This window comes from Parasteatoda tepidariorum, chromosome 4 (assembly GCF_982258835.1).
Source record: "Parasteatoda tepidariorum strain Cologne lab strain chromosome 4, Ptep-v5.0, whole genome shotgun sequence".
Taxonomy (NCBI): domain Eukaryota; kingdom Metazoa; phylum Arthropoda; class Arachnida; order Araneae; family Theridiidae; genus Parasteatoda; species Parasteatoda tepidariorum.
Window position 1 is genome coordinate 89,947,441 of NC_141758.1, and position 12,777 is coordinate 89,960,217.

The 12,777-nt window shown below is 29.8% G+C and overlaps 1 protein-coding gene across 1 annotated transcript; it reads right to left on the reverse strand.

Annotated features, from left to right (window-relative positions):
• Window positions 1-835: 835 nt before the first annotated feature.
• Window positions 836-8,863, reverse strand: eIF3a (eukaryotic translation initiation factor 3 subunit a). Its single transcript, XM_016072861.5, has 2 exons — window positions 5,157-8,863; window positions 836-1,645 (listed from the first exon to the last, which is right to left on the reverse strand). The coding sequence occupies exon 1, from the start codon at window positions 8,628-8,630 to the stop codon at window positions 5,157-5,159; it is 3,474 nt and encodes a 1,157-aa protein (XP_015928347.1). The 5' UTR covers window positions 8,631-8,863; the 3' UTR covers window positions 836-1,645.
• Window positions 8,864-12,777: the final 3,914 nt, after the last annotated feature.

The following is a 12,777-nucleotide window of genomic DNA, read 5'->3' on the forward strand; positions in this document are numbered from 1 at the left end:
CTTTCTCCAGAATTACATTAAGATATTTTTCTTGTTCATCGGAAAGGAAAGAAAGAGGATTTTTCTGCTTTCATTTCGGAATAAAAAAATTCGCCAATGACTGGCTTGTTTCAGCTAAAATTTTAAATTGATAAAATTAAAAAAAAAATAATAATTACAAAAATTCTGAAATCACAGAAGTTTAAAAGATAATTCGCTCTAGAAATTGTGTTTTTTCTTTCGTTTTTTGAAAGAACACGAAAAAAACATATTTTAATCAAATATGACTGTGAGTGGGGATTTTTTTACAAATTCAGAACACCATGAAATTAGGGGTTAAATTCCATTTTAAAAATTAGATTTTTCAGCCACCTAAATCCTCCATGACTTTTCATAATTTTTTTTAAAAAAAAATAGCTAAAATCATGACAAATTTTGTTCAATACTGAAATTTATGACTTTCCAGGTGTGCGGATACCCTGCATAAAGTGGAAATCTGCAGATTCGAGGAAAAATTTCATGCCTGAGTCCCTGAATCTCATCACAGTATCAATGACAACAACATATATAATATTAAAAAGAATCTCTAACCAATTTATACTAAATTACAAATCTTAGAACTTTTTAAAGATATGTTATCAGTATTCATACACAGGAGCTACTCAAATATCATGTAAGAATAATTCTAATGATTTTGGAACCTTTCACAGAGAATATTCGAACAACCCCAGATATATAGCCAAACACCGGGTAGCAGGGGAGGCAAATTTTTGACAATCATCAAAACACCAAAATCTTAGCGTGGAAAATAAATACAATGAAGCAGTTATATACACAAAAAAACACTTATGAAATTACAAGTGATCTAATTATGATGTTCTTTATTAATTTTGATATTAAAACCCTTTTCAGTTTCAAAAATCCAAACTTTCGTTCTACACAACTATAATTAGTAATAAATATTGGATAATTATAAATAGAAATATGTAAAATTGCAATTTATCCAATTTAAACTACAAGAAAAATATAGAAATTTAAAACAATTTTGATCATTATGCAAGTATTGCCAATTTAGTCGCGTAGCTTTACGTCTAATAAAATATTCAGTTGGCAGTTTACGACAGTTTCCAAGTTTTTGATGTGTCATGTCAAAAACCAATTTTAAACATCAAAAACTCATCCCCGCAATTTCAAAAAAAGTGAAAAGTTACACATCTATTTTTTGAAGCAAACCTATTATTTCTCTTTAAAAAAAAACTAAATAACAAATTTTTTCATATCATTTTATTATTATAATTCATTTGACAACCCAAAAATTATAAATTTGCTCAGCAATATGCATACAATTCAATGAAGCTAGTTAAAAAATAATTTGGAAGTCAACAAATTTACAAAGCCAGCGTAACTACAAAAGGTAAATAACATATTTAGTTGAAAGGGAAATAAACTTTAGTACAGAATTCTATAATTTTAGCTTTTCAAATATAAAAGAAAACAGTCTATATGATAAATCAAGTAATTCGATGAAATTAACAATACAACAATATTATTTCTGAAAAATCAATTCTTATCTAATTTGAAGTAGATATTCTATAAATTCTGGAAAATCAATATTTTTTTTCTGATCTTAGAGCTTGGTGAATTGATCTATGAAGGTTCAAGAATCCTAGGGAAGAAAGAAAGAAAAAATTAACTTATAAACATGTACTAAACAAAAAAGTGAACTATTTGCCAGTTTTTTATTTTTTAAAAAAATCTTTTAAACATCTCATTAACACAATGGAACATTGGCCCACTATTCTAATTTTTGGCTAGAATTCTTCCAAATGTTTAAAGTAGTAGCAAAATGTATGCTTAAATATTTGATTTAAAATGATTTTGACTACCATGACATTTAAAAACTTGAAGATAGACCAACGAATATTATTTCTTATTACAATAATGATGCTTAGACAGAATTTTACAAGCGTTTGCTTTCTCGGGTATTATTTTCTGATTACAAAACTTAGTAGGTATAGTCTGTCTAAGCACTCTAAGTTAAGAACTCCTCCTGCCAGAAAGTCTGAGGCCATCTGGTGCTATGGAAACAAGAATGGCACAAAAATGGAGGGTAGCTTCACTCTAGGACAGGGTTTCTTAAACTATGGTTCATGAACCCCTAAGGGGTCCATGAGTTATATTTTGGGGGTCCGCTGACTACTCCTAATTTTTAAAATGTTTGGAAGCCTACCAGTAAAAATATAACATCGAAATCGATTGAATGTTGAACATGATATAAACGTTGCTTTGTCGAAAACCATCCCCCCTATTCAATTTATTAAGGAAAAGCAGCAGCAACCTTCACATTAAAAATTTTAATTTTGAAAATTTTGTATACTATTAAAATAATAAAATTAAATGTTTTCTAATAATTGATGTTTTCTGCAATTACTTTTTTCACAGGGGGGGGGGGAGGTGGTCCGTGACTTCTTAAAAAATTTTAAAAGGGGTCCATTATATCAAAAAGGTTAAGAAACACTGCTCTAGGACTAACATAATAAATTAAAGAAAGAGATTCCCCTTCTCCTCCCGACCCGAAACCACTCCAAAACAGTGCCATGCACCTCTACTTGAAATAGTCATACCTCGTTACCATGGTCACCGCCACAGGTTCAGACGAATGTCTGGAGGAGTTCTTATTTTAGACAAATTATAGGTACTTTAAGTCGCACTAGAGCTTCACAATGGGCTGTTAGCGCCGGTCAGGGAAACATCACTGAGGATGATCTGAAGTCATGCCATATCACAATTTTGATTCTCTGCAGAGGGGATACCCGACAACCTATGTGTAGTTGAGCACTTTTCAGTAGAACAGTTTAATGAAGACCGATACTATGTACTCCTGGTCCTCAAGGTGGCCAACTACCAGCGCACTGACCACAGCCAGTGATGCTTGACTTCGGTGATCTGCTGATCAGCCCACTGTGGGACTGATTGAAGATGTGCATTTTGATATTCAGAAATTTTTTCAGCAATTGAAACTTCAAGGCTTACTCTAGGTTTGCAAGGTTCCTACGCAGGCTGATTAAAGTGGTCGCCCACCAGCTTACTGACTGAAGCTTACTTTGGTGTTCCATTTGGAACCGTGTCTTGACGTTCAGTCCACTGCGGGACCACAAAACTTAGCAACTAACTTTTTCAATATATGATTCTACTTCTTATTATTTATGATAAATAGGTTCTGTTGGAGGAAGGGGGTGGAGGAGTCAAAATAGATTTATTTTTCCTTGCAGCAAAATTGAATTGATTAATTGTATTTTAATAATATAATTTAAAAGTAATGTTAATGAATGTATCCATTTAATGCTTGCATTAATGTTCGCATGCTGCAATATTAATTTACTTACTGCTTTAGTTTTTATTTATAGTTTGTTTTATAATATTGCGGAATTACAATCTAAAAGATTTATTTCATGAATATTTTTAAAATATTTTAATCTTTTAATTAAACAGGGTTGCCACTCAAATCTGAGAAAAAAAATTCCCCGTGTTTTCCCTGTACATATTATAGACAATATCAATAGGAAACAACAATTGTTGTGCTCATGTGTAAGCTATATTAAGCTAACTATATTTATTAGTTTTAATTGCTGGAAAAACGACTGAACATACTTAAAAAGAGTAAATGAAATAGTTTAGTATAGTTGAAATATCATGGCTAAATAATATATAGATTATGCTTTGAGGAAGACAAATATTTTGAGGCAGAATAATTTAACAATTTATTTTTAGAAATATATATATACAAGTGATGTAACGAATAGTGATGTGGCCGAATACTGAATATTCGGTGGTCGAATGCTTACTTTTTAAAAATTTCTCTTTTGACTATAATTTAGTAATTAAAGTAATTTTCAAATTAAAAATGAAATAAATATTAACAAAATTGCTTTTTTAATCTTTGTATATTTTAAAAAAATTTAACAACTTGATTTTTTTTTGTAATAATTTAAATATCTTGATGCCAATAACAAGGCAATATGGCTTTTATAAATCTAAATAATTAATAATAGCATATTTTAGTTATAGTTATACTTGTAATTTATATGCTATTTTATTTAAAATAAGAACTCATTACTACTGTTAAATGTATTCTTAACTTTCTTTTTTGTCAGAAAAATTATTAAAACCCAGAAAATTAAGCTTGTTAAGCAGCTTGTTTCTGTAAGTATCAAGACATCCATTAAATGGATAATTAATGTTTTACATTTATAATAAATAATTATATAATCATATATTTCTAGTGCATATTATTGATAAATAGATATTATTAAGGGAATCACAAATACATTTTAATTGCCGATTCAGATAGTATTCACACTTCTATTTAACAAACTATATACATTTGTATTTAATGTAAAAGATTCCAATGCTTGTTTAAATACATATGATGATAAATTTGCAACTAGAAAACGTTTTTATTTATGTAACATTATTAAATACACTTATGTATTATACAACTTAAATTGAGTAAATGTTAGATGTTCTAATAATTAATGCAGTGAAATGTAACTCTGCAATATTCATGATTAAATATATTTAAAAGCACATTTAAAAAAATATCTTTCTTTATTATTATGAATTTATTCAGTCAAATATCTAATAATATTCATATTCAGTCGAATAACTTCATTATTCGGCTAGGCCGAATATTTGGCAAAAGGGTCGAATATTCGCTACATCCCTAATATATACATATAAATAAAAATCTGAAATTATCTTTCAACAGCTTTTTTTTAAAGTTATAATATTATGATTTTCTTCTAAAACTTCTCAAAAGTGTAAGTATTTCAAATTTCAGAAATATTTGTAATATTTAAAAAAAAAAAAATCTTGTCTAGAAGAATATATGCATTAAAATTAGTAGCATATTTATTACAACCCAGTTCTTTGCGAAAAATCCACACTTTACTACTCTTTACTAATACATATACATAAAAAAAATTTGTTAAATTTAACTTCGTTCTTCAGATGAATTTAAGAAAAATAAATCCAAAAAAGCTTACTTATAATTCAACTGATCTTTTAAAAAGAATAAAATTAGCTGATTTAAATTACAGAAACCTGCTCACACAGAAAAGCTATCAAAAGCAATGGATGTGTAAAATAGCTGTATGGAGCATATGAGTTCAACTTACCTATCGTCTAACTGGTACAAAACCATCATCATCAGGTTCTCTAGGTTTATCTCTACTACGATTAAAGTCTCCTCTAGGTGCAGGCTTTCTATCAGAACGATCTTCATTTTCCCTTCCACCTCCACCAGATCTCCAAGATCCTCCAGCAGAGGTTCCACCTCCACCAGATCTCCAACTGCCGCCTTCAGGAGCTTTATCTGATCCACCTTCATTTCTGGAACCAAAACCATCACCACGAGAGCTGTAACCACCCGGACCATCATTTCTAGATCTGTATCCACCAGAGCCTTCATTTCGGGAACCGAAGCCATCTCGTTTCTCTCCTCTACGGTCAGATGTATCATCTCGTCGGTAAGAATCTCGGTCACGTGAAAAGTTTGATCCCCCTAATCCTCTATCTCTGCCATCAGAACGATCTTTATCTCTTTGACTCTCCGGATATCTCTTGACTTCTCTATCGCCTTCCCTACGGGCAGCAGGTGCTGCAGATCTCCAATTGGTTGTCTCCTCTCTATCCCTACGATCTCTGCTGCTATCTGATCTAAGATCATCTCTGAAAGCAGGTCTTTGATAAGTAGCAGGTTTCTCATCCCTTCTCCAGGTGTCCTCTTTAGGTTTTTTCCAATCTCTATCCTCTGTCGTAGAAGCGGCTCCCTCAGCTCTGCTTCGCCAATCACGAGCTTCATTATCTGCACCACTTTTTTCTCTACTACTTCTATCATCTCTTAAAGGTCTATCTTCTCTACTACTTCTGTCATCTCGATTTGTTCTATCATCACGTGGACCCCAACTTTCTTTTTTAAGTTGTTCACGTTCTCGCCAATTGGAAGCTGGTCTTGTGGTTTCTAGAGGTTTCTCTTTATTTCGGAGGGCTGTACGTTCTTCTTCTTGCTTCTTTTCTAGCTCTAATTTTTCGCGTTTTAACCTTTCCTCAATTTCTTTTTCCTTTGCCCTTTTCTTCGCTTCCATCTCTTCCAATTTTGCTAGTGCTTCTTCTCTTTCACGTTTCATTGCTTCTGCAATCATCTGCTGCTTCTTTTCCTCTTGAAGTTTGATTCTTTCAAGTCTTCGTTCTTCTTTTCGTTTCTGTTTACGTTCTTCTAAACGCTTTTTCCTTTCTTCAGTTAATACTTTTTCAAATTCAGCAAGTTTCTCTTGGTAAACAGATGCACGTGCTTTCTTCAAACGATCAAGGAATTTATCTCTATCATCTTTCAATCGCATGAGTCGATCCCGATATTGTACAGCAAGAGCTCTTTCTTCGATAATGGTAGTAATTCTTTCTTTTTCATGTTGCTCCCAGAAATCTTTATCTTTCGCTTTATGTTCATCATATTCAGCAAGTAGCAAAGGTACTTCCTCGATCCTTTTAGCTCTTTCCAAATGATCGACTTTACGTTCTTGTTTTCTTAATTTAGCCTGAAGTTCCTTACGTTCTCTGTCTAACTGCTCGACATGCTTATGCAACAAATCATCTGGATCTAACTTTTCTAATTCCTCTTCATCCATTCCATCAAATATCTTAGAACCAATTTCAGTCTTTTTTAGTTGCTCAATTTTCTCCATTACCACTTTTCTTTTCATTTCTGATTGTTCACGCAATAACCTCTGTTTGGTTCTTTCTTCAGTTTCTCTAGCCATTCTTTCTTTCTCAGCTTCTCGCAACTTTTGATGTTTGTCTTCAAGAAGCTTGCGCTCTTCAACTTCTTTCTGATAATTAAGATTCTCAAGCATTTCTTTTCTTTCCTCAATAATTTGCTGTCGATTAAGAATTCTCATGTGATCTTTAGAAGATGTGTGCATGTAAGCTTTCACAATTTCTTTAGACAACTCTTTTCTTTCAAGTTTCTTCTTATCAGGAAGAAGGTAGTTGACAGCTTTGTTCAAAACAGAATGTATGTAGACAAGTTGATTACGCATTTGTTCACTTGGCATGCTTTGCAACTGGGGGCCTTCTATGATTTCTTCTCTTTGAGAAACATTCAATTCTGAGCCAAAGTGGAAACACTCTTTCCTATGATCAATTCTAACTTGCAAATCATTTCTTCGAGCAATTTCAACTACCAAATATTCCAAATCAAACGGTTTCACAAATGGAGCTAACTCCAACAAACGAGAAAATTTGATAGTTTGATACACTTGAGATACTTCTTTGACCAATCTGACAACGGTTATTTCTTGGATAGAAGGGATATATTGTCGGAGCTCAGGAAATTCTTCCCATTTAATCAATAGTTCAAAAGATTGTTGAACCCTTGAACATAGTTTAAGAGGATGGAACTCTGTTTCCAACCATCTGTATAAATCTTGCAGTTGAGATGGTGCACTTTGGATTATTCCAAAACGAACAAGATCCTTGATCAATAGGGCTCTAGTAGGAGGGTTTGGCAATCCCAAAAGAGTAGACAATAAACGATGATTTTTGTCAATTACATTTTCATCAGTTTCGACAAGACGATCTATATCCGAACGAATTGGAGGCATAGGAACAGCAAGAGTAGCTAAAACAACTCTTGATGCCATTTTCAAGATTTCATCAGCTGTTATATTTTTCTTTTGCTCTCTAGAAAGATAGAATAATCGGAACAAAGCTGCTGCGTGGAATAAGTAGTTGTTACTTTTCCAAAACACCAAGGCAAGCTTCTGATAATAGTTAGCCATTAGACGTGGATTGGGGGCTTTCTTAGACAAGCTCATTAATCCATGAATATCCTCAATAGCTTTGTATGCTTCCTGCCACAGCTCCATCTGAATGGCACTATCAAGCTGAACAAGTCTAGTTTCTAAATGCATAGCCTGGCTTTCAGGATTGTTTAGATTTACTGATGTTTGTTGGTTTTGGTGCTTGTGTATATGCCCTAAATGAGCCCTCAAATTGTCACATAACTTCCTGAATTCGGTTTTTCGATTATATTTCAGACAAAATCGAAATGCTTGTTGTGCAATATCATGATACAAGCGCTCAACTCTTGAGTTATTTCTTAACAATTCCAGACAATGTCGATAAGATTCCCATAAAAATTTCACCCAAGGGGTAAGAACAACACGATCTGTTCTGTCTTGAGTATCCTCAGAGCTGACAGCACTTAAAAGCAAATTTTCTGGAGTCTGGACTTGGTCTAAATCATCAATATCTACTACTACTTGCTGAGATTCTTCTCTAGCAGACTCTGTTTTCTCTTCAGCAAGAGCAAGATACCCTCTTACAACATCTTCTAAAGACTTAATATTAACCTGTTGACAAATATTACGATACTGAAACAAACCTTCTTTTGCAACATGACTTTTCTTCAATTCAACACAAAGTCCAAGATACTTGCTCATAATAGGTTCATGGATCTTTTGCCATGTTCGGTGTTTACGACTTTTAATGACATCGCAAAGAGCATCAAGTGCTCTTTGCTTCTTACCAACGTCGATAAATTCATTTGCTCGCTTAAGAGCATTTTCTGGCCTCTGGAAATATTGCGGCATGATTAATCAGATTACAAGACTGAGTGCGAAAATAGACACTAAAATAACATAATACTACGAAACCAGTGTTCCGGTTGATGAGATTATATTAAATGGTCTAATCTAATGAAATTTCAAAATCAAGTACGAAAAATTTGACACAAAAACAAATATTAAATGTAAATATAGTCACAATACTACTAATGTAAACGTAAATTCGCTACAATTTACCACGCAGAGGAGAATTTGTTGCCAAGAATGATTTTAGAAATTCCAACTTCAAAATTCATTTTGTCATTCGAAATCAATAAATTTTATAGATGGCGCTTAACAAAATTCCTTATCTAGAATATTTTTTTCATCACGAAATATATGTGAAGTCAATTTTATTTAGAAAATTGGATATAAAGGATTCTACTGATCTTATTGAATCCCCTATTAAATCTTTTAGCTGATTGATTCAAGCTAAGTGATCAAAAAGTTTCTGCTTAAATTTTACACGGTTGGGAACCTGTATTTAGAAGATGGTCCCTCATTAGCAGTGGATGGAGAGCGATGAATAAAAAACACAATTATTTTGAATTAAAAAATAAAACAGGGAAATACTCGGAAATTTTCAATTAATTTTTTAAGGAGCTAATTTTTGTCTCAATTTATTGAGTGCAGACGATAATTTACGTTACGAAATCAGACACTAAAACGTACTTTCTCTGATATTTTATATAATAATAGTATATTTATATAATAATAGTTATTGATATTTATATAATAATATATTGATATTTTATATAATAATAGTAAAAGAAAATCTAAATTGTAAGGTATAAAAATTTTTTACATCATTTTGTATGTCATCAGTATGTAATTTTACATATGGCAAAATATAAAATTTGTGTAAATGCGTCAAATAGTTCCTGAGAAATTGAATTTTAAAAAAATCGTATATTTAAAATTCGATTTCTTACGAACTATACAACCAATTTCACTCAAATTTCATATTTTTCGATGCAAATTTACATATCTCAAGAACGCTTGAAGACAGCTGGAACATTTTTTCATATAATTATAAAATTAATTTATCCAAAGGTAATTCAAAACAAAAAATAAATTTCAGTAAATATTTATTACTTTTTATTAATTTATTTAATAATTAATAAATATAAAAATTTTTTACGTCATTTTAAAGTTTCATTTTAAAATCCGCCGTCTAGCGAGGACGATATTTTCAAGCTTCTATTTCTTTAATTTTCATTTAGTTCTACCAGAATCCTTGGAAGAGTAGAGTAGGACGCTTTTTTCTTTTCAGCAATAAATAAGGAGTAAAATTTCTCTAAGGAAAAGGTCTTTGAAGGAATTTAAAAAACGATCCAACAATGGTAAATCATTCGGAAACAGAAAGTGCAATTTGAAGAACAATTTCTCAATATTTTTTTCAATCTAACAAACTTGTAACCGATAGATAACTTCCGATTTCGTGATCGCATACTGCTAAAGATGAGCGAATTAAGGTAAAATAATTTCTTTTTTTTGTCCTTAATTCCTTATAAATTAAAGGGATGTTATTTTAGTCCACATTAAGCCCGCATTGAAGTATACTTCATTCCAGTGAAAAAATGTGATTTCAGAACTCGCAATAGTTATGGAATAGAATATTCTTCTTTTTTTATAGAATAGCATATATTTTTGTAACTATATAATTCGGAAAAAACAATGAAGAATCATCCGAACCTAATTACTTCAAATAGTATCATTTGTGTTGATTGTTAATAAATTTTATCATTTTCTTAATAAGTATTTTTTTAACTTTAAATGATTAATTTCAACTAGAATTCAGCTATTCTGATTTTTATTCACATATAGAAACTCATATCGAGATCTTCTTACAATTACAAAATTTTATTTTGTGAGTTGTCATCTTAAAGTAAGAAAAGGATAATCTATGTTTATATTATTTGAGAATAAAATTTTCAAACGAAAAACATTTCATTTTGTAATTCTTCAGATTTATAAAGCAAGTAAATGTTATGATTTTTAAAATAAAAAAATTATTTGCAAATAAATTTTTTTCTAATTTGATGATAGTTTGCTACAGATTTGTTTTCTACATCTGATTAAAAACTTTAAGAACAATATGAAAATTCTTCATTTCAATATGAGGAATTTTCAGGATCGTTTTCTTTATCGTAAGCATTCTTTATTTTTCTTTTTTTAGTTTATAAATAATGATTTTTTATTGAAACTTTCAATTTTTTTGAAAATAAATTTTTATTTAAAATAAATTTAGAAAAAAAGAAGATCTCTAAGTTTTTCTAAGAAAAAATTTAAGGTCAGAATGAATTTAAAGCGTTACAAAAATGAAATAAATGTTTATTCTTTGAAATTTTTGATTATTGAAATATGTCTGACAAAAGTGGTATAGTAATTTATTTTATTAAAATTTTTTTAATGTTAGGTGTTTCAAAAATTACTTTTAACAATAATGAAAAAAAAAAAGTTTATTTGTTTTTATAGGACGCTGCGTAACGCATGATACTCGTCACCTCTCACACACAATTGTATCATAAACAAAATAGTGGGTTACGAAAAACTGTGGTTCACAGAAAAATAACAATAATAATAAAAAAAAAATCATAAAAGAAATCGATGATAGTGATAATTTCAATTATTTATGTCAGAAACAATTATTGCTACAATATTAGCGACTTGAGACTTCGTTACATTTAAAACGCAACATAGGACTCAATAAGCATAAAAAAAAATACTACAATTCAGAATTCCATCAGATCTGAATAATATTAAAAAATATTAATTAAAATTAATTTATAGATTCGGGCATTTTTTTCTCTCGCAAATTTGATATAATGCAAATATTAAGTATTAAGACACAAAAATATTTTTGTAAAATTTAATAATAATTTTAATTAAATCTTTCAAAGTTAGTTTCAACTAACTCTAAGCTGGAATTTAGTTTTTAAATCTTATGACTATGAGGAGCATTGAATAAGAAATATCAATATACTTTTTTGCCTTGACCTGAGACATTGGATTGACATGATTTGGTGTTTTCTCAGAAGTGTTTTTATTTTTAATGTATTAGCAAAAAAATAAATAAATAATTGAATAGATATATGAAATAATTTTTTACTGATTTGATATAATTAACGACATCTTTAATTCTAAGCATGATTGCAGCAAAGTATAAATTTTTTATTGAGCTTAAAATTATTGTTTTTTTTTTTAAAAATTAGACTCCAAATTTCTTATTGAAATACGTACAATGGAAAATAGTATTAGTTTTCTGCTTGCAAACAACTTTTTTGCGAGTTTAAGTGTTGATAATAATGATTAAAATTGACATTACTGATGTAAGTTTCTCGATAGATCAACAATTTTTTTTTAACGATGCAATCATGATGGATTAAGCAAATGAATTAGGCTAAAAATAACATAAATACTTAAGAACAATTACGAGTAAGAGTTCTCTTAGAGCCCTACAATATAAATTGCATTTCACTTTTATAAATACTAAGGCGCAGGCTGGTATAATTAAACTCGAGAATCTCTTATGTCAAGGCACTGTAACTAGTTTTGTAACAGATGTTTATTAAAGTTTTTGAAACTATGTACAAAAACATCTAAAATTTATTTCGTATAACAAAATATTTATCATTTGTCTTCTAAGGATAAATTATTTTAAATGTATAATTTGCTTTCGTAGTTTCATTTCTTAAGATATTTTCCAATCAATTATTATTTAGGTAAAAATGTCGATTTTTCTGTGAAGATTTTTTTATTATTTACTTTGAATTCACCATTAATTTCTTTCGTATACTTTATCTAATATCTTATTCAGTAATGCTATGAAAATTTTCTTTTTTTGAGCAATACAATTATAAAATAAATCTTGTTTCTTGCACTTTTATCACTTCTGAAATTGCAAACTATAAAATTATTTTCAATAAAATCTTCATTCGAATTGAAAATGAATCTAATAATAATGTTAAAGTTAATTTGATCAGATTAACTATTGAAGTAGTTTCATTAAAATCTTCATCCTTATTTAAATTAAAAAAAAAAAAACAAAAAAACAATAAGGTTAAAGTAAAGCACTTTGAATGTATAAATTAATTTCTCAGGCCTATTCCTTCAGATTTATCTTAATTTATTA

What these genes read in the sequence shown, in the direction of transcription:
- eIF3a (XM_016072861.5), bottom strand. Translation starts at nt 8,630, where the DNA reads ATGCCGCAATATTTCCAGAGGCCAGAAAATGCTCTTAAGCGAGCAAAT.